General features: G+C 42.1%; 1 protein-coding gene across 1 annotated transcript in view; it reads left to right on the plus strand.

Moving 5' to 3' along the window:
- The first annotated feature begins 270 nt into the window (after positions 1 to 270).
- Positions 271 to 26,163, plus strand: part of LOC308321351 (alpha-protein kinase 3-like) — a 34,002-nt gene continuing 8,109 nt past the window's right edge. Inside the window, exons 1-12 of the mRNA XM_080772197.1 lie at positions 271 to 621; positions 1,153 to 1,387; positions 5,682 to 5,720; positions 6,479 to 6,600; positions 7,487 to 7,604; positions 7,739 to 8,009; positions 8,386 to 10,068; positions 19,035 to 21,228; positions 22,362 to 22,509; positions 23,371 to 23,498; positions 24,553 to 24,588; positions 25,706 to 25,803. Coding sequence (XP_080628323.1) covers positions 1,242 to 1,387; positions 5,682 to 5,720; positions 6,479 to 6,600; positions 7,487 to 7,604; positions 7,739 to 8,009; positions 8,386 to 10,068; positions 19,035 to 21,228; positions 22,362 to 22,509; positions 23,371 to 23,498; positions 24,553 to 24,588; positions 25,706 to 25,803 — 4,983 coding nt within the window. The 5' untranslated portion in view covers positions 271 to 621; positions 1,153 to 1,241. The remainder of the gene's footprint in view (positions 622 to 1,152; positions 1,388 to 5,681; positions 5,721 to 6,478; positions 6,601 to 7,486; positions 7,605 to 7,738; positions 8,010 to 8,385; positions 10,069 to 19,034; positions 21,229 to 22,361; positions 22,510 to 23,370; positions 23,499 to 24,552; positions 24,589 to 25,705; positions 25,804 to 26,163) is intronic.

Genomic DNA, 26,163 nt, shown 5'->3' on the forward strand with positions numbered 1-26,163 from the left:
AAATGCCCTGAAAGCCTTAGTCTAACTTAACACATTTATGTTTGGAAAGGAAGGCGCTGTGTGACTGGACACCAGCACGACTGCAATGAATTTACTGCTCTTATTAATGGACTTTTAAGGGTGGTGTCAGTACTCTGACTGACAGGCTCATATGAATCTTTTATTACCGTCCATATCCAGAGTTTAGGAGGCAGTTCGCTGCAAAGGATAGACCAGGGAGAGACACTTTGGCCCCCCTCGAAAGACTCATTTGCTTCCCAGAGGGTGTTTCAGCAGTAACTTTCTAAATCCCCTGTCCCTTGATTTGGAAGGGCACCAAATGTGGGATGACCTTGTATTTGACACAGAGATTATTAGTATGGATTCTTCTCTTTCAGATAGACTTCTTCATTGTCCTGGATTTGTCTTTTCGCTGCACAAGTATTGTTCTTGATCAAACGGTCCGAAGGCTGTTTTTGGGAAGTGTGATGTGCTCTCGTTGCCTATTTGTAGGCCGGCTATAAATAGTCAGACTGCCTACGCATGCTTGTGTGCTTTGATTGGAAATTGCCGTGCCCGGAGGGTCCACGGGCAGCGGGGGTCTGATCTATCAGACGGAGGACACAAAGAAATTTGAGAACGGTGAGTTAACTGCAGGCAACTTTTGGAAAAATAATTTGTTCAACAAATTGTATCGTTTGAACTCCTGGCTGAGTCATGAAGTAACTAAACAGTGCAGCGGAACGGGGAATAGATTTGTTTTGAGTTGACAATGCATCTCATGTGCTGTCCTGACTTGCTTTGTCTGATCTAATTCTTCTCTGACTTGCATTGTCTGTTCCAATTCTTCTCAATATGACAAAGGATGTTTGTATATATGACAACTAGCATCTCAACATTTTGGGTATGCCATTATAGGTTTAAATTGTCAGAAGAGTCCTTTACATTTGACTTCCAAACATTTAAATTATTATTATTACCTTTTTAATAGCACATCTACAAGCTTACAATGCATCGCAATGCAACGTGTTTTGAGGTTATAGATCTGCTATTTTTCTGTCATACAATCAAGTATATAGGACTTAGTGGTTAACCTCTCATGTCCATATAATGCATTATATCTTAAAAGTCTACTCTTTTGTCACTTTAACCCCCTCTTTGGATAAAATCAAGCCGGAAGCGATAGAGCTGCATTTCTGTGAGGAGCCTCTCTTGGAAAGCTTTGATCCATTCATCGTGAGTGTAAGTTCATCTGGTGGAAAATGAGTGCCAGGAGAATGATGCCACGCTCCTATTCTGGCGATGGGAGATCCAGCAGCTCCTACAATGGGGATGATGTCAGTGGGAGTAGCCGGCCCGCCAGTGCTGCTAGCCGCAGCTACCTCTCCAGTGTCAGGCCCGAAAACAGGTAGACTTTTCACACAAGAAGTGTACAGTACAACCTGTGTTTGTATTACACAGAAATACCCAACTAAACTAAAATCACTGACAGTTCAACCTGCACAGTACCTCCATCTTTAAAACTGGATTCATTTATTTTACCCTAAACCTAACCACAACCATAAGCCTAAACGTTACCCCTAAATGCCTAATCCTCACTCTCACCCCAAACTGTATCTTGTTCTAATTGTAACCTTGGGTCTAAACTTCTTTGTTGAATAGATAAACTGCATTTTTCATGTGGAGAATGGCATTTTGGAACTCACTAGAAGTCCATATTTTTTCCTCAAAAGTAGCCTATAGTAAAAACCTGTACTTTAGACAAACATGTCAGTCTGCAGGATTTAAGTGTTTTTCTTTGTTTGTGATCTCCATGGTAACCTGGGCAATGTAAACAAACACATTGTTGATCGAGTTATGTACAGGCTGACCTCTGGACTTCATTTCACAAATAACTTCTGCTTTTATATGGAAAAGAGCTCAATATAGACCAGCAAACTAAATCACATTTTGTGTAAAGAAAGATTACACACGAGCATAATGATTCAGTAAACTCTTGGCTGCAATACATGTGACAGAGAAACCTTTCAGACTGTATAATTACAGTACTTTACTAATATTTCCTAAATATTGCTGCATTAATCACATACCAATCTGAGAAGTTAGAACATCGTCAAAATATAAAGGAAAACAGCACCCTCTTTTCCTTTGAATTTGTCAACAGTCTCGAGAGACATACATACACATTTTTTCCAGAAAACAAGGAAACAGGATTTTACAATGTACAAGTTACAACTTTACAAACATTTTGTCAAAGAAACCATTGCATCATGGAATAATACTAATACTTTCTACATTTGTCACAAAACGTCCCATGTCCTTTGATACACACCCACAAGCATGCGTCTCTAATGGGCCTTTCATTCCGTTCATTTCTCACATGATGATTGTCATCGCAATCAAACCAGTTAGCAGAAATAGCAGGAGCATGACTGGCTGGATTACTGCCACGGCTGATGTCACTGTTTCCCAGCGTGACTGTCGCTGTCTAGTGCGAAGTCTGATTTGTAGTTGCGGGCCCGGCGGAAATAGCTGTGTGAGCTTGTAAATCTGCTATTTATGGCAAGGCTACATGATCGCCTGATAACGTTTATTTGGGATAATCGCAATTATTTTTGCATAATCATCAGAATCGCTTTCTTTTCGCAACTATTGAACATTTCCAATAACGGCAGATCTAAATACCCTGCTATTCCTAAAAAACAGCGAAGGTGCACGTTTACTCTGTGGTACTGGAAAATCCATAATAGAAATGTGATGGCCCTGACCCACCTCCTTCCCCAAATAGGTAATCGTAGCCTTTCCAAATTCTCATTTTGCCAGATTCACTATCAAATTAGCCTCACGTAGCGTAGTCAACCAAATATTTCATATAGGGTCTGGATATTTCATAACCTTTAATATCATAACATACCGTCTATCAGCGTCTCCGTGTCTAGGATAAAAACCGGAAGTTGTTCCGTCAGTAAAAAGGCTCGCCCTCGTTGACTTGAACGATAGCCGAAATCAATCCCAGATTCCGATTCTAATCAAAACAAGCTTTTATTTATACAGCCGATTCCGGTCGCAGTTAATAACAAAGAATGGATTGCTTATCCGCGAGTTAACTCCGGTTAAGGCCCGGGGTAATGTTTTCCCCTTGAATAAGGCACCTCACTTTAAAATACCCATGGCAGATGAATGGACAGAGACTGAAACAATCGTGGCAGTCAATGTGTTAAATAGAGCACCGAGGTCTGACGTCAATATCGGCAGAGCTGGGCGTTAAGTCCACAGTTTCAAAATATCCTGATTCCTGGTACCTTCTCTCTCTGCTATTGTCTGTGAGTCTGTCACTCACTTTCTCCTCCTCTCCTGTCTGACCTTAACCAAACTTGTAGGAATATTACCTGGTGCTGAATATGGTTCTGCTGTGTCGCCCTCTCTCTCTCTGTCCTGCTATCATTGAGTGACACCAGCTGACTGTATTTAAAAGTTCATTATGTGACACTGGCACACTGCAAAATAAACATGATCTCCACAATTAATTGTAGCCTAAATAAAGCGAGACACGAGACTACAGCCCCTGCCCCCTATTCAAGAACGGTGGCTTTAGTTTTCAATTGTTGGAAAAGCCACAATATTAGTTACACTAAAAAGACTAAAGAATACTCTGTGTGGATAAATCACTGTGTGACGATCATTTCCTTGTGGATTAGCCTATACCACAATATGGCTTGGAATTTGCAATAGCAATGGCATTGAAAATGAACTTAGATTTGGAGCTGGACTGTTTCTGATAGGAAACTGAGTAAGACAATGGAAAATGATGAATGAAATGCTACGCTGATGTATAGGCTATGAACTAGCTCTGGTCCATAGCTCTAATGCTGTTGCATTTAGAACTATGTTACTGATGACTTCCGGGGCTCGCATAAATGCAGACCAGCCTCTTTAGCGTGCTTCTCACCAATACAAAGGCGGGTTGTGTCATTAGAAAGCCTACTTTCCTTAGTGGAAGCACTCTGAGCCCCCCACCACACGTATAAAAGGTACTTTTTGGGCAAAAAGGGATTATTATTCCACCGGGGAAAAAAATATTTTAGTTACTCCACTGCGCCCTCTACCGATATTGCCCAGAGAAAACCCACATAGAGAATATTTTGCCTCCTGTGGAAAAAAATCCCTTTCTGGCCAAAAAGTACCTTTTATACGTGTGGTGGGGGGCTCAGAGTGCTTCCACTATAAGTACTAGGCTTTCTAATGACACAACCCACCTTTGTATTGGTGAGAACTTAAGCAAAAACGTTTTATTTACGCTAAAGACGAGAGGCTGGTCTGTATTTATGCAAGCCCCTGAAGTCATCGGTAACATAGCTCTAACTGCAACGGCATTAGAGCTATGGATCAGAGCTAGCTATGAACAATTGTTCAAAAATGGTCCACAACACTCTGCCTTGTGCGTGCCGTGCCTCTCTTTGGAAAGCAATTGAATGGACTTGCTTGTGTGTTGAAAAGCCAGCTTTTTTTGTTTGGTGGGTTGCAGGGCGGGAAAGGTCGTTGATTTACAGTATATATATTTTTTGTGGGGTGGGCGGGTCATTAAAAAAAACCTGACCCGTGCATCACTAGTTTGAACATTTGTATAGCTTGTTTTGGCCATATTTATTTTGAGTATTGGTATCGCTCAATATGTCAGTCATTTAAGTATTTTGTCATCTGCCCTTTTTATGTTCCAATGCATTGGTCAATGCCAGAAACACTGTGAATCACAATTATTTCTATGAGTCACATGTCAATTAATCTACAAATAAAATTGGTGTTGCACGTCGAAAATAGCTGTAAACTCGTAGATCTGCTATTTACAGTATGTGACCACGTATAAACGGAAGGCTTCTGTGTTTAATCATGGGTGATATGCAGTGGAGGGTAAAAGTTGGATCCCTGAATGGTGAAGTGACCCGACACTGAAAGGGCTGTCAACAGGCAAAGATCAACTGGCACAGGCACAGGAAATAATTATGTTGAATCGTACACATTCAACTCACTTAAAATCACATCATTATGAAAACACACATACATTGTGGTATGCATTGGGGTTTTCATGATCATAAATTATTGTTGACGATTAACTGTGTTTTTGGTGTTGAACATTAGGAACATACAGTATACATTTTAATTACATTCATATTAGCCTTTTAACCAAAACTGCACAGGGCAGATCTGACAAATAACTTAAAATATACAAAGAAATTACTGACAATAACCTTATATTTCCTATATTTTTGAAAATATATGAACATCTTTCAACAGATGAATTTATTGATGATTTATTTGTGCATGTAAACAATTTGGACAATTATGCAAAAATAATAATTGCGATTAGTGTGGTGATCAGGCAATTATGTAATAATTGTGACAGGCCTAATATGCATATGCTAAGATTCCACTCTTATCATGTCATTGTGTGTTGATTTGTCTGCATGTATGCATGTTGTGACCATTCAATACATTGCATCATGTGCACAGATTCATAAATGGAGTGTGGGTAATGAACGTGCTCAAACAGTCCATATGAATGTTCATAATTCATATTCAACCAAATACAACATGAATTTGGCTGAATTTAAACAGTCCATATGAATGTTCATATTTCATATTCAGTCATAACCAACATGCATTGTGGCTGATGAGTTGCTTCTGTTTGCTTCTTTTCTGCAAAGCTGTTCAGGTCACAGGTATTCTCAATACAGGCCAACAAGGTAATGTCATGTGTTTGTTCACAAATCCATAAATTAATACTTGGACGGAAAGCATGAGTGCAAATAGCAAATAGTGGTTGATTTATTTTTGTACAGAATTTGGTGGACTGGTTCGGGTGTACTCATTATTTTTGAATAGACCCTGTGTTCATTTTGGGAAGTATTACACAATGAGAGTAATATCATATGATGATTATTTGTATATTATCTAAAAATGGTGTCTTCGTTATAGGAGGCCTTTTGTTTCTTTTAGTGACACTTTAAAGTAATTAGACCGCATTTTACATCAAAGCTCATAGTTCAGCACACTTCATTATATCACAGAGGTCAGTCACAGACAGTGCACACAGGGAGCGTTCATGTGCATCGGCCGGTGCCTTGTTCAAGTGCACTTTAACAGCACTGTAGTGTACAGTATAGATGTAATGGCAGTTATGCCACACATACATGTTATTCACTGTAGATGTAATAATAACTTGAATGTATGTGGCATCTTTCAAAAACCGAAGATCGCTTGGATTTCACCAATTATAATTTTAATCATATTAACCCTGGTGTCAGTATTTTGGACACATTTTGAAACATTTCCAAATATATACTGCAAATAGCAGATCTACAATTTCACAACATCATGACAACGTAGGCCTATTGCTTACATGGTTAAATGAAGCTATAGCAACTGCATATACCCTCCTGTCGGCAGTGACAATATATCAAAATCAAGTCAGATAACACATTGAAGTGTTTTTTCTTTGCAGGAGCACTCTGTGCAGTGTGATGGCCCAGTTAACAGAGGAAACCCAGCCGTCCTTTGAGATAACCCTGAAGTCAAAAGCTGTGTCTGAGAGCTGCAATGTGAAATTTACCTGTATGGTCACGGGTAAGCGCACTGCGTAGCCTATCATTTGTTTTGTTTATCAGTGGTTCTCAAAGTGGGGTCTGGGGACCCCCAGGGGTCCTTAACAGGGTTCCAGGTGCTCCCCAGCTACATTTGTTAATATCAAATCAAGATGAGTTAAACTGCTTTAAAGGGGAAAACCACTCATTTTCAACATTGAACTATGCCATTAATATACGTTAGAGTTGTTATGTGGACATAGCCAGTAAGACGTCCTGAGGGCGAGAATCGGCGTGGCCCTAAAGTGCGAGGTCACGTGCACGCATCTGCCTGCTGAGAAGACTGCTGGGCGATCGCTGGCGCTTTGGCATGGGGGTTCAGCTCAACATATTGAATGAATTCTGTACTGGCCATGTATGGAGTGTGTCTTCAGTGTACAGGGTTTGATGAGGTCAGATCAACATAAGGAATGTCAGAACAGGTCAGCTCCATATATGAAGATCTATGGCTGGCAGCGGGGGCAATGTCTTGAGTGTACAGGGTTTGATGAGGTCTGGCCACATTCAAGGCTATTCATAACCTTGCCCCCCCATACCTGTCTGACCTTGTCCATGTCAACATTCCCACCCGGCCTCCTCCATCCTCCCAGCCCGTCTGTCCTATTTAGCCTAGAACTGGAGGTCTAGAACTTGGGGTCTTGTGATCACAAAGGCTTGCAATGTACTGTACATCTTCTTTGTGATGTCAGTGATCACATGAGGGGGGGGGGGGGGGGGGGGGGACTTTTTATTATTTCCACACAACTCTAATATATTACTGACATACACGTAGTTCAATGTTGAAAATGAGTGGTTTTCCCCTTTAACCGCTTTGAACCTAACCATCATCATCTGATTGTTTTGCATTTGGTTTTGGTTTTGTTCACCAGGTCATCCCACCCCTCGGGTTGTTTGGTATAGAGATGATGTGCAGTTAGACAGATACTGTGGACTGCCTAAATATGAAATATTCCACGATGGACAAAACCATTCCCTGCACATATTCAAGTACGTTGGAATGCCCATATGTTATTTGATTGTAGCACTGAACTTTAATTTAATTTATAGTACAGTATATTTTCACATTGTTTCTGTCAAACGTCAACTATCAGTTTTAAATGACCCTGATGCATTTGTCTTAGTTGCTCTGTGGATGATGCGGCCATCTACCAGGCATCGGCCAGTAACACTAAAGGCATTGTGTCGTGTTCCGGCGTCCTGGAGGTCGGCGTCATGAGCGAGTTCCTGATCCACCAGCGCTACTTCTCCAAACTCAAACAAAAAGCAGAGAACAAGCGCAGGGATCTGGACCGTAAGGAGAACCAGCAGGAGAACCAGCAGGAGAACCAGCAGGAGCAGCTCCGAACCATCAGTCCAGACCGCTACCAGAGGAAACGCCGCTCTCCCATGCAGGTTTGATTTGAATTTACTATAGCTTTATGTTGAACATACAGATCCAATTCAATAATTCTATCCATTTTTCCATTTTCAGATTAATTTAATAATAGATATTTATTATTGATGCATTTAATAACCACTTAAGACCTATTTTGCACTTTGTCTGACAACAGTGTCATGCGAAAATAGTGAAAATGGACCATCTGCAAACTCCGATCTTGTAGATCCCATATTTTCATTAACCATTTTGAAGATTTGCGTCTAGAAAGACGCAAATCTTTGAATGGTCGATGAATCGATCATTCATCAAATTGCTGCCCAAATAATGATGAACATGTTTTATAATCGATTACATTGACTTGTTAATTTAAATCTTCCACCCAATACACAGGTTACTCAGAGCACGCCAAGCTCCACAGAAGATGAAGAGGCAGAGGAAGGGATTCACTTCCCGGTTTCTCAGGCTGAGGTCAGGCTAAAGGATGCCAGTAATGTGGAGGCAGAAGAAAAGCTGACCCACGCCACCAACGGGACCGCATCTCCCATCACTAACGGGCAAACTCCTAACGAAAACGGCAGCACGTATGTATATGACTCCGTGCAGAAGACGTTCACCTCCCACCAACCCAAAGCGCCCTTCATCAAAAAGAAGATTAAGATCTCCAACAGTGCCGATGGCATGAAGCCTGACGCCCCGGTGGAGATGGTGTCCGTGGCGAGACTAGCGACGGAGCAGGCCTGTGAAATGTCGTCTCTCAAGGAGTCTTTACGACCTCAGGGGCCTTTAGAAGAAGTTATGGAAGTAGAGAGCGCTGTCGTCTCTTCAGCCTCGGCCTCAGAGAAAGAGACAAAACTGCACCAAATAACGGCAGCAGCAGAGACAAAAGCACAGTCACCCACCTGTGAGCCTTCGGAAAAATGCAGAAATGCAGAAGCTCCTTCACTAAAGAAGCAGGTTTCTGAGCCTGGACCTCCTGTATCCCCTGCTGTCGCTTCCCCTACATGTCACACATCCTCAGGGACTGACAGCACACAAACTGCAAAGCCTGAGAAGGGAGTTGGGAATACCGAAAGCCTCAGTCTTCCCATTGTGTCAACACAGCAAGCATTGCATCCCGTAACCTCCCCCAAGAACTCAAGTAAAGACGTGGTAAAGGAGGTTATCACTGTAACGCGACGAGTGGAAGTTACGGTCATGGATGTTGATGAGAAACCTTTAGTTTTTGAGCGTCAACACCACACCACCAAGGCTGAGAATATGAGGGTGGATACAGCAACCCCTCATGCACAGCGGCCTCCTGAAATGTCCGTTAATGGTACTAAAGTTCACAGGAACCTAAAGTCAGCTGGGGTCTCTTCTGCTTCTGCCTTGGACAAAGAGACAAAACAAAATCAAAGAACAGCAGCAGAGAAGAAAGTACGGCCACACCTCAATGCGCATTCAGATAAACAAAAGGCATGCGTTCCCGGAACTGAAGCTCCTTCACAAAAGAAACACATTGCTGTGCATGGACCTTCTGCTTCTGTATCCCCTGCTGTTAAGTCCCCTACGCGTCACATTTTGTCGGGGACTGAAAGTAAGCCAGCTGCAAAGCCTGAGAATGGAGTTGGAAATGTAGAAAGCCTCAGTCCTCCCATAACCTTCCCAGAGACCTCAAGTAAAGACACATTAAAGGAGCTAGTTGCTGTAACGCAACAAGCATCACATCCCGTAGCCTCCCCTGAGATCTCAATTAAAGACACCGTGAAGGAGGTTGTTGCTGTAACGCGACAAGAGGACGTTACGGCCATGGAGGTTGATGAGAAACCTTTGGTAACTGTGTATGAAAACCACAGTGCTCAGGCTGTGAATGTGAGGGTGGATGCAGCCACAGCACATCCACAGTGGCCTCCTGAAACCTCAGTCAACGGCGCATCGGTTCACAGGAGCCTAAATTCAGCAGGAGGTGGCGATGCTGTGCTCAGCAGGCCTCCGTGTGAACCACAAGATGTGTGTGGAGATCAGCTGTCTGGGAGGGAAAGCAGCTCCGGCCAGAAGAATGTGTGTGTGTCTGGGCCATCGCCACTGGGGAAGGTGAGTGGCTTTGTTCCCATGAGCTCATGTCATGAGTGCTTTGCATTGCCAACACAGGCCAGATCAGTAACACATGCAGCCATCCTGCTCCTATTTATAGCCTCTACAGTCTACACGTAATGCCCCACTAATGTGTATATCGTCACTGTCGGGCATGCCTTGTATGTTCAAAACTGGATACAGGAAATGGAAAAAAGAACCCAGTGGATATGTAGTTATTATTTAGTCACAAGAGCTTGTTATACTTGTCATTGGTTATATATTTAAAACACACACACACACACACACACACACACACACACACACACACACACACACACACACACACAAAAAGAGCCTAAAAAGAATGAAATGAAATATAGAGATATTGGGTTTCTGCCTGACAGTCATGTCATGACATGCATGCTGTCCCTATTTATAGACTTTACAGTTTACACGTATGCCCCACTGTGTTACAGTACATATCACTGTCAGGCAGACACCTTGTATCTCCATAATTGCAATGTTTAATGTTTTTCTTTTATGCTTTTTAGTTTGTTTTCTTTTCATATATTTATGTCCTATTTCAGTGGTTCTCAAAATGGGGTTGAGGGACCGTCAGGCTTTCTTGAGGGGGTTCCAAATGAACTCTTACAGCTCTGTAACTCTGAGACTGTAGAAATAGTGGCCAAAATAAGCTGAACTACAATGTTGTATATAGATCAGCTATTTTCACAAAATTGGAAATGTTTTCTCCTATAATGACATGCTCAAAAATAGGGAAGACCTAAAGTGGCTAAGGGTGTATTTAAGAGCTTTGTGACTAAAACAATTTGGACATAATTTCCACTGGCACTTACTTCATAAGAACGAAAATTCTTTGCATGGATGCACCTGGGACGTATCCTCAGTGATGTATCCCAAGGTAATTGGGGTTTCGGGTCTCGCGAACATCATATCCCTCACTCGGGTGACCCAGCCGGGGTGATCAAGTCCCGACTTATGTCCCAGTAGCTACCCTCGATTAGACCCCCTAGGGAAAGACCAGGGCCATGCACACAATCAGTTGGAACCACTACAGAACTACTCTAGTCCCTCATGTGGAGGGACTAGGCTCTGTGGGTTGCCTCCTGTCCTCATGTGGAGGGACTAGGCTCTGTGGGTTGCATGCCTCCTGTCCTCATGTGGAGGGACTATAGGCTCTGTGGGTTGCCTCCTGTCCTCATGTGGAGGGACTAGGCTCTGTGGGTTGCCTCCTGTCCTCATGTGGAGGGACTAGGCTCTGTGGGTTGCCTCCTGTCCTCATGTGGAGGGACTAGGCTCTGTGGGTTGCCTCCTGTCCTCATGTGGAGGGACTAGGCTCTGTGGGTTGCCTCCTGTCCTCATGTGGAGGGACTATAGGCTCTGTGGGTTGCCTCCTGTCCTCATGTGGAGGGACTATAGGCTCTGTGGGTTGCCTCCTGTCCTCATGTGGAGGGACTATAGGCTCTGTGGGTTGCCTCCTGTCCTCATGTGGAGGGACTAGGCTCTGTGGGTTGCCTCCTGTCCTCATGTGGAGGGACTATAGGCTCTGTGGGTTGCCTCCTGTCCTCATGTGGAGGGACTATAGGCTCTGTGGGTTGCCTCCTGTCCTCATGTGGAGGGACTAGGCTCTGTGGGTTGCCTCCTGTCCGGGCCCCTTCTACATCTCACCAGGTCCACTCCTGCTGTGCAGACAGTCTGTATGGACATTATTGTTATGTGCTCTCTCAGCAACAAGGCAATTGGCCTGTCAATGGAAAGCAAAATGGAACAGATGGTGTCTCAGTGGATACATTGATGATAAGTCTTCCCTCTATAAGCGACCATATCTATTCTTTGAGTTCCACATACTGCAATTTATAATAAATTATGAAAATGTATCATTGTCTGGGCAGCTATTGATAATTCAGAAACCAAGATCAGCCAGTCCAAACACAATATGTAGTGCATAAAAAGGTGAAATGAATGAACAAGCACTCACACTCACTGTTGCTTTATGATTATGAACTGTTATTTTGAACTGCTTATGTGATCATCGTGAACCTAGGCCATACATGGGTAACTGGCGGCCCCCACCCTCACTTAATGCCGCCTGCAGGTTAATATCGGGATACTTACTGATATATTATTGATTTCAGCTGAAAGTTTTGCGGCTGTTGGGTGGATAATATTGAGGGAAAAAAGACCTGGGCCAGAGCCCTGCATGACTGGAGCACCTCTTAAAATTATTTACATTCCATTCTAGACATGGTAAGACTTTAAATAGCCCCCTCTCCTAGTGAATATGCCCACCCAGCACCCATGGACCATGCCAGAGACGTAAAACCTTGTTTATGCTACTGTACGTCGTACGACGGTGTCACATGCCGAAAAGTTGCCGATTTAGAAGCTCATAAACACATATTATTGACTAAAACTAAAGCTATTTTCTCTATAATTTGTTATTTTTTTATAAAGCCTAATTCTGTTTAGTTTTTTCAATTCTAGTTTTAGTTATTTAGTTAGTTTTAGTCACCTATAAGAAGAGCGTAAAAGGGGAGTCCCGCACACTGGCCCTCATTTATCAATGTAACGTACAAACCAGCTTATATTTGAGCCCAGGAATGAGCTTATGCCCACGTCCAACTTCCAAGTGGGATTTATCAAGCGATCCTATACAGCCAATCCTAGTGTACATTCGGTCTGAGCTTTGATAAATGAGACGGCTGAAACCGAAACCGACCATCATTTAAATAACACGCCCTTAAATATTCTCGCCCAGACCAAACAAAATATGGAAAGCCAACAAGAAAGAGTTTCCCCTGCCCACCTCGCTGCCTGTCATGTCCGCGCACACGCACACACACACACACACACACACACACACACACACACAGGATTACCATGTATTCTGTGACGGTACAATCTTTATCAAGTACATGAATGACACCAATCACATCGTCATGAATGGAATACATTAGTATATTCATTTAACCCATTACAGAGAAGTGTGCAGTGTGTGTTAAAACAGTCATGAATCACAGGCTGCCATGCCACCACGTTAATGGCAAGGCAGTCTTAATCTGAAAGTTTATGGAGTGATTGGTGAATGAATGCATAAACATTAATGGATGAAGGCTGGTGTGTGCTGGGATAGGATGATTATACTGTATCTCCAATCTCCCGGTGGCCCAAATAAATCCATAGCGTGCGATCACCTGCGCTGCAGTTTTGGAGTGCAGGTTTTTATCCTTAATCCAGGTTGCACATTATAACTCCAGAGGACGTATAGCTACTGTAGGCCTCTATAAGTATGGATCGAGACCTCACTGAAAAGATTACAGTGGCGCCGGTCCCGACTCCCCAAAATGCTCTCGCATAAGCGCTCGTACGTAGGTCTGATACAGATCTGCAATATTCTCTGAATGACTATTAAAGCACTTGATTAAATGCGTGAATGATTAAGCACCTAACTTAGCATATAACATTGCAAATAGGCTATATGCTTGCATGTCCATGTATGCCTTTATACAATGTTATATTTTTACAGGGATTAATTATTAGTGTGTTAGATTATACATTTTGGAGTGGATACATGTGTCCCGATGCCTGTCAAATTATTATACAATGCTGCTCTGCATTTCTACAGGTGTAGACAAATCCTACACACGCTCAGACGTGATGTGATATCTGAGCAGGCCGTACGTCAATGTCACGATAGAATGATAAATGTCAACAATTTCCCTGATCTCGCCGTACGTTCACTATTTGGTTTACACCACTTTGATAAATGAGGGCTACTGTCACTTCACAACTAAAAATCTTCAGGCATTGCCTAATGAAGGTCCCAGTGACCGAAGCGTTGTATCATGCATAAACAATTTTAGTTGTTAAGTGAAGACATTGTGTGGGACTCCCCTTCTAAAGTTCATTACTCCAATGCACCTGTCCATTTAATTTCAGTAGGTGTGCAAAAAGACTAAGAACCTTGGATGCACTACCCTACAGTATGGGCAAAGAGACTGACCTTTGATCTATTTCCTGGCTTACTGTATCTCATGTGTGGATGGTATGTGACACATGGGACAGGGAGCCTCTGGTGCTATTGTAACTTAACCAGAGATTCAGCCCAGCCTAGGAAAGCAGTGAGGCACACAGAGATTTAATTAATTAAATGAATTAGCCAGGAGGCTAAGCTTGGGAGATAAATAAACTGTAGACTCATATTCAAAGCTCTATAGTTTACAATGTTTACTTGTTATTATTCAGTGTACCAAATACTACAATATGTCCAATAAATACATGTAATAAATATGTGCAGCGAATCCAATAATTTAAACGGTGAGCAATTATACCAATAGTGAATCAACCAAAATAAAGTGCAAATGCGATCAACAAAAGTATCTCTCAGCTCACCCTGCCTCCAAGTTCAAACCAGCCATCAGGTGAGCAGGTGAGAGCCATTACTTATAGCCGGTGGAGGCCACCCACAGTGGCAACTCCCATCAACTGTGGTGCCTCCACCCATTTATTGCACAAATACAAATATTAGCCCTGTTTGGCTCCTACAGTTTGTGATACCCAGAGTAATATAGTAAGAGAGTGGCGACACTAGCGTTGACTCCCGTTGTAACAATGGAATGCGGAAGTGCTCATTCTAACTCAATGGGATAATTCCAGCCATAGGAGCAATGTTTGGAACTATAGCCCGGGCCATAGGCACCCACTTTGTGCCTCCCCAGTGTCTCATTAGTGTCCCCCCCATTGCCTTTTTTGGGGGGGGAGCTTATCTTTATTACGTTCAGATTTCCTGCTTTCCTGTCCATTAGTGACATGATTTATCCAGGGTTGAGTCCTTTGTTTTTAGTGGAGCAACAGCATTTAAAATGTCAGCTCACTCCTAATCTTCCGCCGTAGTCTGAAAACCCACCTTTTCAGTCTCCATCATGGCCCGTATAGCACTTACCCTAGCCCCTTAGATAGAACTTTATGTAGACTTAGATAGCATTTTATACAGACTTATAGCATGTTACGTAGACAGCACTAGAATTGCATTTTATGTAGTCATACTGTAGCACTTCTTAGTAATAGTTAGCCAGTTAGGATGGAATATGAACTATCGGACAGATCCGTCTTGAGCACATGACTATAGATACTGTGTAACAATTTGCGGGATTTTTGGACAAAATCTGGAGGAGTAATATAAAAAAAAGTGTTTTACAAAAGTTGGTCTCCTTGTGCGGACAGATGGACGCATTGACGGACAAAACATACTCTTTCCCCATGCCTTCGGCCTGGTGGAGACAATTACATATAGGATGAGTTAGTTAGTTAGTTTCATTTATTGTCCACGTGTGGAAATTTGTCTTCGGTCTCAACAGTAAAAAACAGTTACAACAACAGCAACAACACTGGAGTAGATTTTAACCTCTGGCCTTTCACCTTTAACCTCCAGAGATGTATATAGTTACAACTTTGAATCTAGTCGTGTTTGTTTGCATGATTATTTCCATAAATTGTACCAACCTCAGGAATAAATACACATCAGAGAGTTATAATTATCAATTCGTTTTAATATAAAAGCCCTATAAAAGCTAATTTACAATTATGTTTGTACTCCTATAGTCTACAACATTATAAATGAGCCTATTACAATAGTAATGAATCAAATATGGATAAGGACAATGTTACCGACAGAGTTCCACGAATTAGCCACCGGTAGACCTCTGGACTCCTACGTTACTAGAGAGTAAAGATTTCATGGGATACCGAGATATTTATATATCCAAGGTGTGAATATAGTCCAATCAGAATAGTTCATTTCTTCATTTCTCATCTGTCGCGTGGGCCCTCTTCCTTAGAACTCTGCTCCCTGTGGGTGTATGTGATGTGTTCAATTAAATGTGCTAGTCATTATGAGATCATCTTTCTCATGTGTGTGTATGTGAGCTTTCTTAAAAATGCCAGTCATTATGTACTCTTACTTGGATCAACTAGCGCGTGTGTGCGTGTGTGTGTGTGTGTCCTGCCATTTCATTGTTTGCACAGTCCGGTCAAGAGGTCATGCTGCCCCTGCTTTGGGGACCAGAGAGAGAGAGAGAGAGAGTGTGCACACATACACGTGCGTGTATGTGCGGGGAGAAAGATGCTTCTGCCTATAATATCTTTAATTGTTTACTAATTCCATGATTTTAACTTGAGTGAGGCCTGGTAAATATGTATTAGTATCCTATATTAATACATATCCTTTTCCTTTTATGATTACCTGTTTATTCCCTATATATAAGGTAAATACTTTAATAATAGCTTGAGTGGTAAATATACCTTGGTAATACTATCTAGAGTGGTATTTATACCCTACATATTGTAATAATTCCTCCAACACTTACACAATTATTTTTCCATGGCAAAAAAAGTGCAGGACAACAGTGGCAAATACATTGAAAAACAACATTTCTAGTGAGAAATTGTATCATTTAGTGCCTTAATGGCATTTGGGATGAAGGAATTTAAAAAAAATGTTACGGTTAGCTTTTGGTACTTTGTACTGTCTACCAGAGGGAAGTAGTTCGAACTCCCTGCAGAGTGGATGAGAGGGGTCATTTGCTATCTTGACAGCTGGTTTTTTTCAACAAATGAAACATATCCTGGTCTAACTGGAATTAATTTGTATATATAAGGAGAAAAGTAAGGGGGATAAGATAGTCCTCTGCGGAGCACCGGTGTTAAGCACGTGCAGTGATGTATCATTAACACGGACCTGTTGAGGACGGTCATTGATTGATTGATTTATTAACAGTTTGCAGAATTACAGTACATTTCAAGTACAACTCAATACAACTGTTAACTGTGAGTGGACGACACCATAAAGCATTACAATTGTTTACAATAGGGCCCACCATTTTCAATTCATCAAAACAATTAGAGACGTACGAATATACACAACTATATAGTCAAAACAGGAAATCATCATAGGGGATGTAAAAAGGGAAAAGAAACATCAAACAGTGAGGGGAAAAAGGGGTGGGTGGGGTATTCAGATTTAACGGGGGCCAGTTTTGAATGGCAGCCGTCCGTAGGTTAAACAGGCTGATAGTTGCATCATCAGTTCCTCTCTGACTTTTATAAGCAAATTGGAGATGATCTAAGCTGTTAGAAACCATCACTGTGATTTGTCTGCTTATAACTCTTTCAAAACATTTTCCCAAAATGGAAGTAAGAGCAATGGGCCTGAAGTCTTTTAGTTCAGTGGCTCCAGGCTTCTTGGGGAGAGGCACAATACAAGACATTTTCCATAAATTGGGCATTGTTAGAGAGTCAAGCAAATACTGGAACAGCATCAACACAATACCTTTAAGTTCATGAACATTTTCTTTCAACACTCTGCCTCTAAGGCCATCTGGCCCAGGGGCCGAGTTGGGCTTAATACAGGAAATGCTAGCTACAATTTAATTTTCACTGAGTGTGATGGGGACATACTCCAGAATGGACCTACACACACTATCACGCTCAGCACTGAAGTCATTCTTATCAAAACAGCTGAAAAAGATATTTAGATCATTAGCAAAAGATGGAGACGGCCGGGTGCGACAGGACGGTACGCTTCTGCTTAGTTTCCCTGCCCATCATCACATTTAGACCTTCCCATGCTTTCTTGGCATTCCCTGAAAAATATTGTTACTCAACTTTATCTTTGTAATCTATTTTTGCTTGTCTCAGTTTAGATCTTAATTCACATCTTTTTTCTCTAACTAACTCAACATTTCCATTTTTAAAAGCACGTCTTTTCTCACGAATGCAACCCTTCAGATCACTAGAAAGTTGTTATTAGGGAATATTTTGACAGATTTAGTTTGCATGATTTTCTTTCATTAAACAACAGATAGGATGTAAAGGTGTCAATCAGTATCTGCAAAAAGGTGTCAATCAGTATCTGCAAACCATAACTTTTAAACTAACATATTGTAACTAAAAACAGGTCTCTGGCACAAAACATTTTGAGATGGGGTTCCTCAGCCAAATACATAATCATTGTGGGGGCCCTTGGCATGAAAAGGTTTGCACATAAGCATCAGATAAGTGCCTGGCAGTGAAAGGGTTTAACAAAGGGTTGAAATAAGTTTTACAAGCAGGAGAGATTCATGAGTTGGACATGAGAATGTGACAACCAACATGATAAGACAGACAACAAGGTCGAGAGTATGACAGTGATGTAGGTCAAATCTAATCATGACCATGAATGCAATACTGGGTAAAATAAAATTCTCCATCAAAGATTTAAGCTCTGAAGCTCTAGTCTACTGTATATACTTTGTCGTTCGAAAAAATGAAACATACTAAACTAGAAAAAGTAACCCTCGGGGCAGAGGTTCATTGATGGCATCCAGGGAGTGTGTGTGCAAAGTTTGGCATTGATCGGGTTAATGCCAGTATTATAAATACAGTCCATAAAGTCAGCGTCCCTCCCTCGATGCACGCACCATGGCTTTGATATACAGCTGTTCATTTTGACATATCACTGATTGAAATATCCATGCTCATGAAAAATAATCCACAGTTTACAGGCCAAATTTCTATTCTGTTCTGTACTTGTGCTGGACTGCCTGGACATGTGCATGCACCCGCTGCTTGTTTGTGCCTCAAGGTTATGCACTGGCTTATACACAGTTGTGGAAGTGCTTTCACCTTAGCTTACATGAGCATGCCCATTTTTTTGTCCATTTCTTTATATTTCTACTCCACTACATCTCAGGGGCAAATCTAATCAACTACAATTATTTGAAAACGTTAGTTACCAGTGTAACCAGTTACTAGATTTAGATTATTACAAAACATGCATTAACAAATTAAGCTCGATTATACTTTGCCTATTCAAAAATAGCAGATCTACAAGCGCACAATTTGTTGCAATGAGATGCATTGTGAGGTTGCAGATTTTTCCTTGTAACATAGTATTTCTACATTGTGCTGAATCTACTCCACCACAGGCCCATACACAGACGAGCAGGAATGATGCACCTGTCAACATTGAACCGCAACCCGTCTGGCGAGAGACTGCCACGCAGCCACTGCAGAGGCTGCGACAGCAGCGAGAGCCCGCGCCAGATGACAACCAGACCCCTGCTTTGCACCATCCTGTCCTCGCAGCCTCTGACGCAATGTCACAGGGAACATGGGCTCATTCCAGGAGATCAAATGGAAGCCGTTCAGTCCCTTTTACAGAGATACAAAAGTCACCCCTCGAAAGCCCCGCGGAGGGCGAGAAGACCCCAGGGTGTAACGTTTCACCCACTGTCCCGCAGTGTCATGTTGAGAAAGCTATAAAAGCCGTAGAACAGACAGAAATACAAGTTGACGAGAAACTAGTAGAGGGTAATAAGTTAACGTTACAAGTACATGGAGACTCTTTGGTCCCCCCTGAAAAGAAAGCTGAGATGGAAACTGACTTGCCACTAAATACAAGTGAGCACGGTAAAACAGAAAGTACAATAGGCGAAATGGGAAAGGAAGCCAGTGATATTTCCATGGCGGATGTGTCTAAAAGTGAAATGGATGAGAATGAACTTGTGTTAAAATGCCCGAAACTGAACCCAGAGAAACCAAGCATCCAAAAGACAAACTTGTTGGAGCAGCAAAATGAATTCAAGGAAATCCCAACACCCGCTGCCAAAGTCATATCCATAGCCGAACTATTGAGAGCGCAAATGACAGCTCTCAGCTCCTCTGTGTCAACTATGTCACCAATTTCTGTTGAAGATGAACAATGTCCCACTACACCCCAAGTACAAATAACAACAGAGAAAAGGCAGGAATTAGCAAGTGGCTACAGAGAATGTAGACTGTCACTGGAGGCAGAAAAGCCCAAACCTGACAGGGTAATGAAGATGAGCATTGATTCTAGTCCTGCTTCAAACATAAAATCTGAACATCTTCAGGCTCATCATGGAATAGTTCAAGCAGAATGTGAGCCCATACAATCCCCAAATGTCCCATCTCCAAACACACAGGATTTAAAAATCCCTCCTATCGCTGTCACAGACGCAGACAGCACTTTAAAAAACGCAATAATACTTCCTGGCAGCACAGCAAAGGAAAATGACAGCGTCATGGACACTGACCCGGATTCTGTAGCATCTGCACTCGTTCCCCTGGAAGCTAATCCTGACATTTGCCTTTTAGGGGCTGAAAATGTCCAAATAAATGTTACTCGCTCGGCTCCAAAGCAGCACACTGCGGATAATGTTTCCCTAACTTCAAGTCCGTTGGTGATCATCGCCCCAGAACACAGAATACCGCCGCCAAACGTCGAAATAGAGATGAGTTCTGTGCACTCACTGAGAGTTTCTGTCCTAGCAACAGAGACAAACTGTCATAGCAAAGACACAGAACTTCAAAATAAAAATGCTGCCCAAAACACAGACGTTATCAATAAAGGCCATTCGACGAGCACCACAAAAAGCGATCTTGGCACTGAAATACATGTGCTTCATTTTCCACCTTTACAAACTATACATTTGTTGGTTACGGAAAGTGTAAGTAAGGATGAATTGCAAGGGGTGAATGTTCAACATATCCAACAAGACAGTTATGTATCAGAGGCCGACAGATCTTCAGAGATTTCTTCTTTAACCCCCGATACTGAAGATAACCCACTGTTGAGGAAGGGAAATGGTACACCCCCCATCCCCTCTGCAACACCGCAAGAATTGGCCTCTGGTGCCCGACGCAAAATCTTCACTCCTAAACTGCAAACGGAGGACAGTGAAACGGTGTCTCCCTCAGATAACCAGCCTCAGAATGATGAGGCTTCCACCAAGAGCAACAAGCTTTGCCTCGAGAGAGACATCCCTGTGTCCCCGAGTCTATCAAGACGGTCACCTCTACTTCACCCCGGTCCAGAGAACATCCCTGTGTCCCCGAGTCTATCAAGACGGTCACCTCTACTTCACCCCGGTCCAGAGAACATCCCTGTGTCCCCGAGTCTATCAAGACGGTCACCTCTACTTCAGCCCAGCGGCCAGCGAACACCTCCCACAGAGAGGCGTTCTCCTCTGCTGAGCCGTAGGAAGATGACCGTGGACGTTGCAGAACCACAACCAAGCCAAGAGTCCAGTCAGCAGATACCCACTGTCCAGAAAGAGGAGAAACCAGTAGGGAAGGACAAGCAAGACCCATTCAAAGGTAATATATATCCTCCGTGGGTGTCTTGAAAGGCCCTACTGTATATACATTTAAGCTATTATTATTATTATTATTATTATTGTGGTTGTTGTTGTTGTTACCCTTATTATAAAACTGGAAATAAATACATTTACCATGATGACATTATGATCCTTCATTAGTCCTGCATAGTTGGACAATCAGCGATCTCCACCTATAATATGTGCAGAGGAACAGAGGAGAAAACCAATCCTGATACACTCCCAATATGAAGTCTTTCCATTGGTTCTGTGATGCTGTACATATCATCTGAGCAGATATTATCTCTCTCATCTGGCCTATAGTTATTCCTGTGTTTAAGAATTTAGATTTTCAGTGAAAAAAAGTTTGTTGCTGTCCGGAAGAAACAACCTAACTCAATGTTTTAGTTTATTTTTCTTTATTTTTTGAGGGCCTCCTATGTCCAGCTTTCCGTGTTTGTGTAAACACATACATTGAAGACAAAAGTGAGGACAGAAAAGTGAAGACGCAAATTGTGATTGGCTAGAATGACATTTGTGATTTGATTGCAATGCAAATGCAATTTGCATTTGCAGATTGTATTTATTTTTCAAAATTTGCAATTGAAAACAGCTTTTATTGTTTGAAGCATTGCCAGACAGTGCTGTCGGCTGTCAAGGCTGCGGCCTGCTACATGCTGTGAGGAAGTGGTCTTAATTAACAAATTGAGTCATTATCGGGTGCAGTTTTCTTTGGCTGACCTTCAGTGGGAAGTAACCCATCCTTCAAATCCTCCACATGGCCTTGGATCATTTGCTTTGGCGCTGCCCTGAAAGCGACGCATGCTGTGGCTGATTAATTGGACAGGCTTAACGGACGCATTCATTGCACATTAAGGAAGCTGATAGCTTAAGCCAGATTTATACTTAGTTGCACGCTGGTGTCGCACAGAGAAAATAGCAGATCTACAAGCACACAACGCGTTGTAGTGTGATCATGTGATGCGTTGTGAGCGTGTACATCAGCTATTTTTGCTACATGGCATGATGCGCCACCGAGCATAAATCAGGCATTAGAATGTGGATGAAACATTAGAAAGAGTATTATCTTTACCAACACTGGGGTGTCCCCCCCTCTCTCCCTGCTTCTCGCAGCTCCTCAGGTCATCCGTAAGATTAGGGGAGAGCCGTTCTCGGACGCCTCGGGACACTTGAAACTGTGGTGCCAGTTTTTCAACGTGCTTGCTGACTCCACCATCAAATGGTTCAGGGATGAAGTGGAGGTCGCTCAGCTTGAAAGAAGGTACTGGTGTGAGCTGGAGTGTGGTGACTGCCTGGTGAGATATCATATCTTCACTGGTTGCTCTCTCCATTGTTTAGAAATTGGTATTCCAGAAATTAGCATAGGCCTATATGCCTACAAGCCACTGTCTGAGGGAAACCACCTAACTCCATTTTTGAGGTTTTAGATTTTTTTCTTTTCATTTTCTTTCATAAATCAATGCTATTAAACACCCTTTACGTCTGTGTGTTGGTTAAAAAAAATATTGAACCAATAAAGTATTTAAAAGTGCTTCAGACAAAACCTTTGAACTCCATTGGACCCTCAAACTGTCTGCTAAAGCAGATAACTCGACCAGATCTCCCCCTCTGGTCTCTCATGCAAGTATATATAAAGTCACAATACCAACTTTGATGAGGCAGTATTACATTGTTTTAGTATTACATGGCCTCTGCCCGGGCTCTGCACAGGACCCCTGCCCAGGCTCCATATATAATGGAGCTGGCCTGTTCTGACATAACACTCCATATTTGGGCAAGTCTGACACAGAACTCCATATATAGGAATATAAAGGGACACAGACAGATGGGTGGAACGGGTACTATTACACGGGTACAAAAATTATTGCATAGCCGGGTGGGGCATGGATCTCCAACTTCTCTGTGCTCTACAGCCAGGCACCGGTCTAGTATAGATAATTGGATTGTTGAAGGACCGCTTTAAGGACTTTAGATTGGTTCTGCAATGCGCATTTGTTTTTGTTTTAACTCTCTAATTGTTTCCACCCATTTAGCGTAGCCAATTATGTTTACCACTTTTTTCTCCCAATTTAGTCAATATGCCGATTACTGTAATTATACGAAACATCTGTTTATTTCTCAGTGCCGGGGATGAGACTCCAGTCAATCTAGCCATTGTCCAGGCCTCCAGCAGAGATTGTGGGGTTTATGGGTGTTCCATCACAAACCAACATGGAACAGACTCAACAGACTTCTTACTGAGTGTGGACAGTATGTACTCATCCGTTGGCCTTCTCCTACCAAACCACTCCGTTAGAACACATCTCCCCATGCACACATCTCCCCATGCACACAACATCCTGCACGCTAACCAAATCCATATGCACTACATCGCTTCCCCACAACTGTCATATTGTTTCACTGTGATGCAAATTACATCACAAATTCCCCATTCCCGACCCCTCCCCTTTTCACTGCACACACACACACACACACACACACACACACACACACACACACACACACACACACACGTCCACACACATAAAAAGGGTGCAGCAGCACAGTACAGTATGGTACAGTACCGTACAGTATGGTACAGCACAGCACTGCACACTAGGGTACAGTACTGTACAGTATGGTAAGGCACAGTACTGTACAGTTCGCTACAGTACAGTATGGCACAAGGGCACAGTATGGTATGATTCGATAAAGTTGAACAGAGCTGAGCTGAGCTGAGATGAGAGTTAGAGAACAGAACAGAACAGTAGAGTACAGTACAGTACCGATCGACTACAGTACAGTATACTATTCTCGCTAGGTTTCTTGTGTGATAATAGGATTTATGTATTTATTTTAAGTCTGAAAATAGGCTACACATTAACATGTATTTAACGTGTTATTGGAAAGATCACGATTGTGTAAACAAACAAACAAAACAAATATTTAATTATGGTAGTGCTGTCAAACAGATCTATGAATCTATCAAAGCTGCAGCATGGACAACTCATAGTCACTTAAATACAAACATCTTTCCACATGTAGGCCGGCAGTCAACAAACATTGATAAGACAATCAGCTAGCTAGGTGTGCTTGCTTTGAAAGTCTCTTCAAAGCCCAAATCATCCAAGTTAAGGAAGGCTTTGTCAAAAACAAAAGGTTTTATAATAATTCTACACTATTTAGTGGGGTTCCATGTTTCATCTCTCTCTCTGTCGGCTAAGGGGATGGTGGCCTGAAAAACATTGAAGACCGCTGGTTAATTTAAACAAACATCCACACAGTTTGTCTCATTGTGTTGTCTCTCTACCTTTCTCTACTTCAGTCTTGGCTGGAATGTTCCTACGGGAGGAGCTTGGAGGTAAGATGATCATGATGGTTTGTTTAATTTGTGTTTATTAGGTCTGTAACATTATCAAACATTAATTTAATTGCAGTGGTAGTAAAAGTAGCTGACCATTTGGTTGCCCTACTCGTAGGATATTTGTGTTGCCCCCCTCCCGACGAGAGCACTGCTATTCCTCATGCAGATCGGCTATTTACACTGTTTGTGAGAACGCACACACAGCCGCTCGTCATTACACGGCGGAGCCGCAGAGAAATTTGTTCTTTTGAGGGTCTGCTTGGCACCTTTTGGCACATTTTGTTGCCCCCCTCTGTGTGTTGCCCTACTCACAGCGCGTACTGCGCGTATAGGTAGCGCCGGCACTGGTAAAAGTAGCAATATCACAATGTAGAAAATCTAGAAATACTATGTTAGGAGTAAAATTATTTTACTACTTGAGTAAATGTACTGGCTGGCAACAACAGCACCGTATTAATTGTACAGAATATCCCATTTCACACTCAAGTTTTAAAAACTGGTCAAAATCTTTCCAAAATAGCAGATATACAAACAGGTTGTGATGTGACACATTGTGAGCTTGTAGATTGACAGCTGAATAGACAGAGTATACATGTATAATAGTGCTTTCTTGCTTAAAGGTAGGGCAAGTGATATTTTTTGGTTAAAACAAATAAAATAACTTATTAAAAGGTTAAATCACTATTCTGACAGTAATGATTGCTATAGTGTTTGTTCAGTAACATGTCTCTCTAGCTCTTTAATAAACAGAAACTACATTTTCATTTACAGTAGGTGACAAAATTCCAGCCAATCAGGAGAGAGTAGCCATGTATCAGCTTAGTTTTGATAGTGTTGCAATACCAATTTTGTCTGCTCATTTCTCTGTGACTCCTGTTACTGAACAAACACTAGCAATGAGTACTATCAAAAAATATGTAACACTTAATTTAACCAAAGAAAATCAACTGTAGGGCCTACTTAACCCTATACCTTTAATGTATGTTTTGTAATAATAATCTAAATCTACAGAGTATCTTGTAACTAAAGTTTTGAAATAATTGTGGTAAAAAGTACAATAATTGACACAGTGCAGTACTTGAGTAAGTGTACTTGATTACTTTCCACCATGCAGTTGGGGAGGAGATTGAAATGACACCACTGGTGTTGAACAAGGGCGTGGCCTACGGCGGCATTTGGGCCAACAAACTCTTCGGCCGCATCATGATGCAGGTCATTATAGTTTTTAATTATTCATTAGTTTTTAATATTTATTTTGTTTTGACTTCATTTTTCAGTTAGTTCTGGTATTTTAGTCTATAGTTTAGTTTTTATTTTGAGAAAAGGCTTTGGTTTGGTTTGGTTTAGTATTTTATTATTTTTAGTGTTTGTTTTATTTAATTTTATTGTCTCCACCAGGCCGAAGGCATGTGGAGAGAGTATGTTTTGCACGTCCGTCCGTGTGTCTGTGTGTCCGTCCGTCCGTCCGTCTGTGAACAGCTAATCTCCGGCACCGTTAACCCAGTCGATGCCAAATATTGCACACACACCCCCTGGATGCCAACGATGAACCTCTGCCCCAAAATGTCCAAA

Source organism: Protomyctophum bolini (assembly GCF_963924005.1).
Source record: "Protomyctophum bolini genome assembly, chromosome: 1".
Taxonomy (NCBI): domain Eukaryota; kingdom Metazoa; phylum Chordata; class Actinopteri; order Myctophiformes; family Myctophidae; genus Protomyctophum; species Protomyctophum bolini.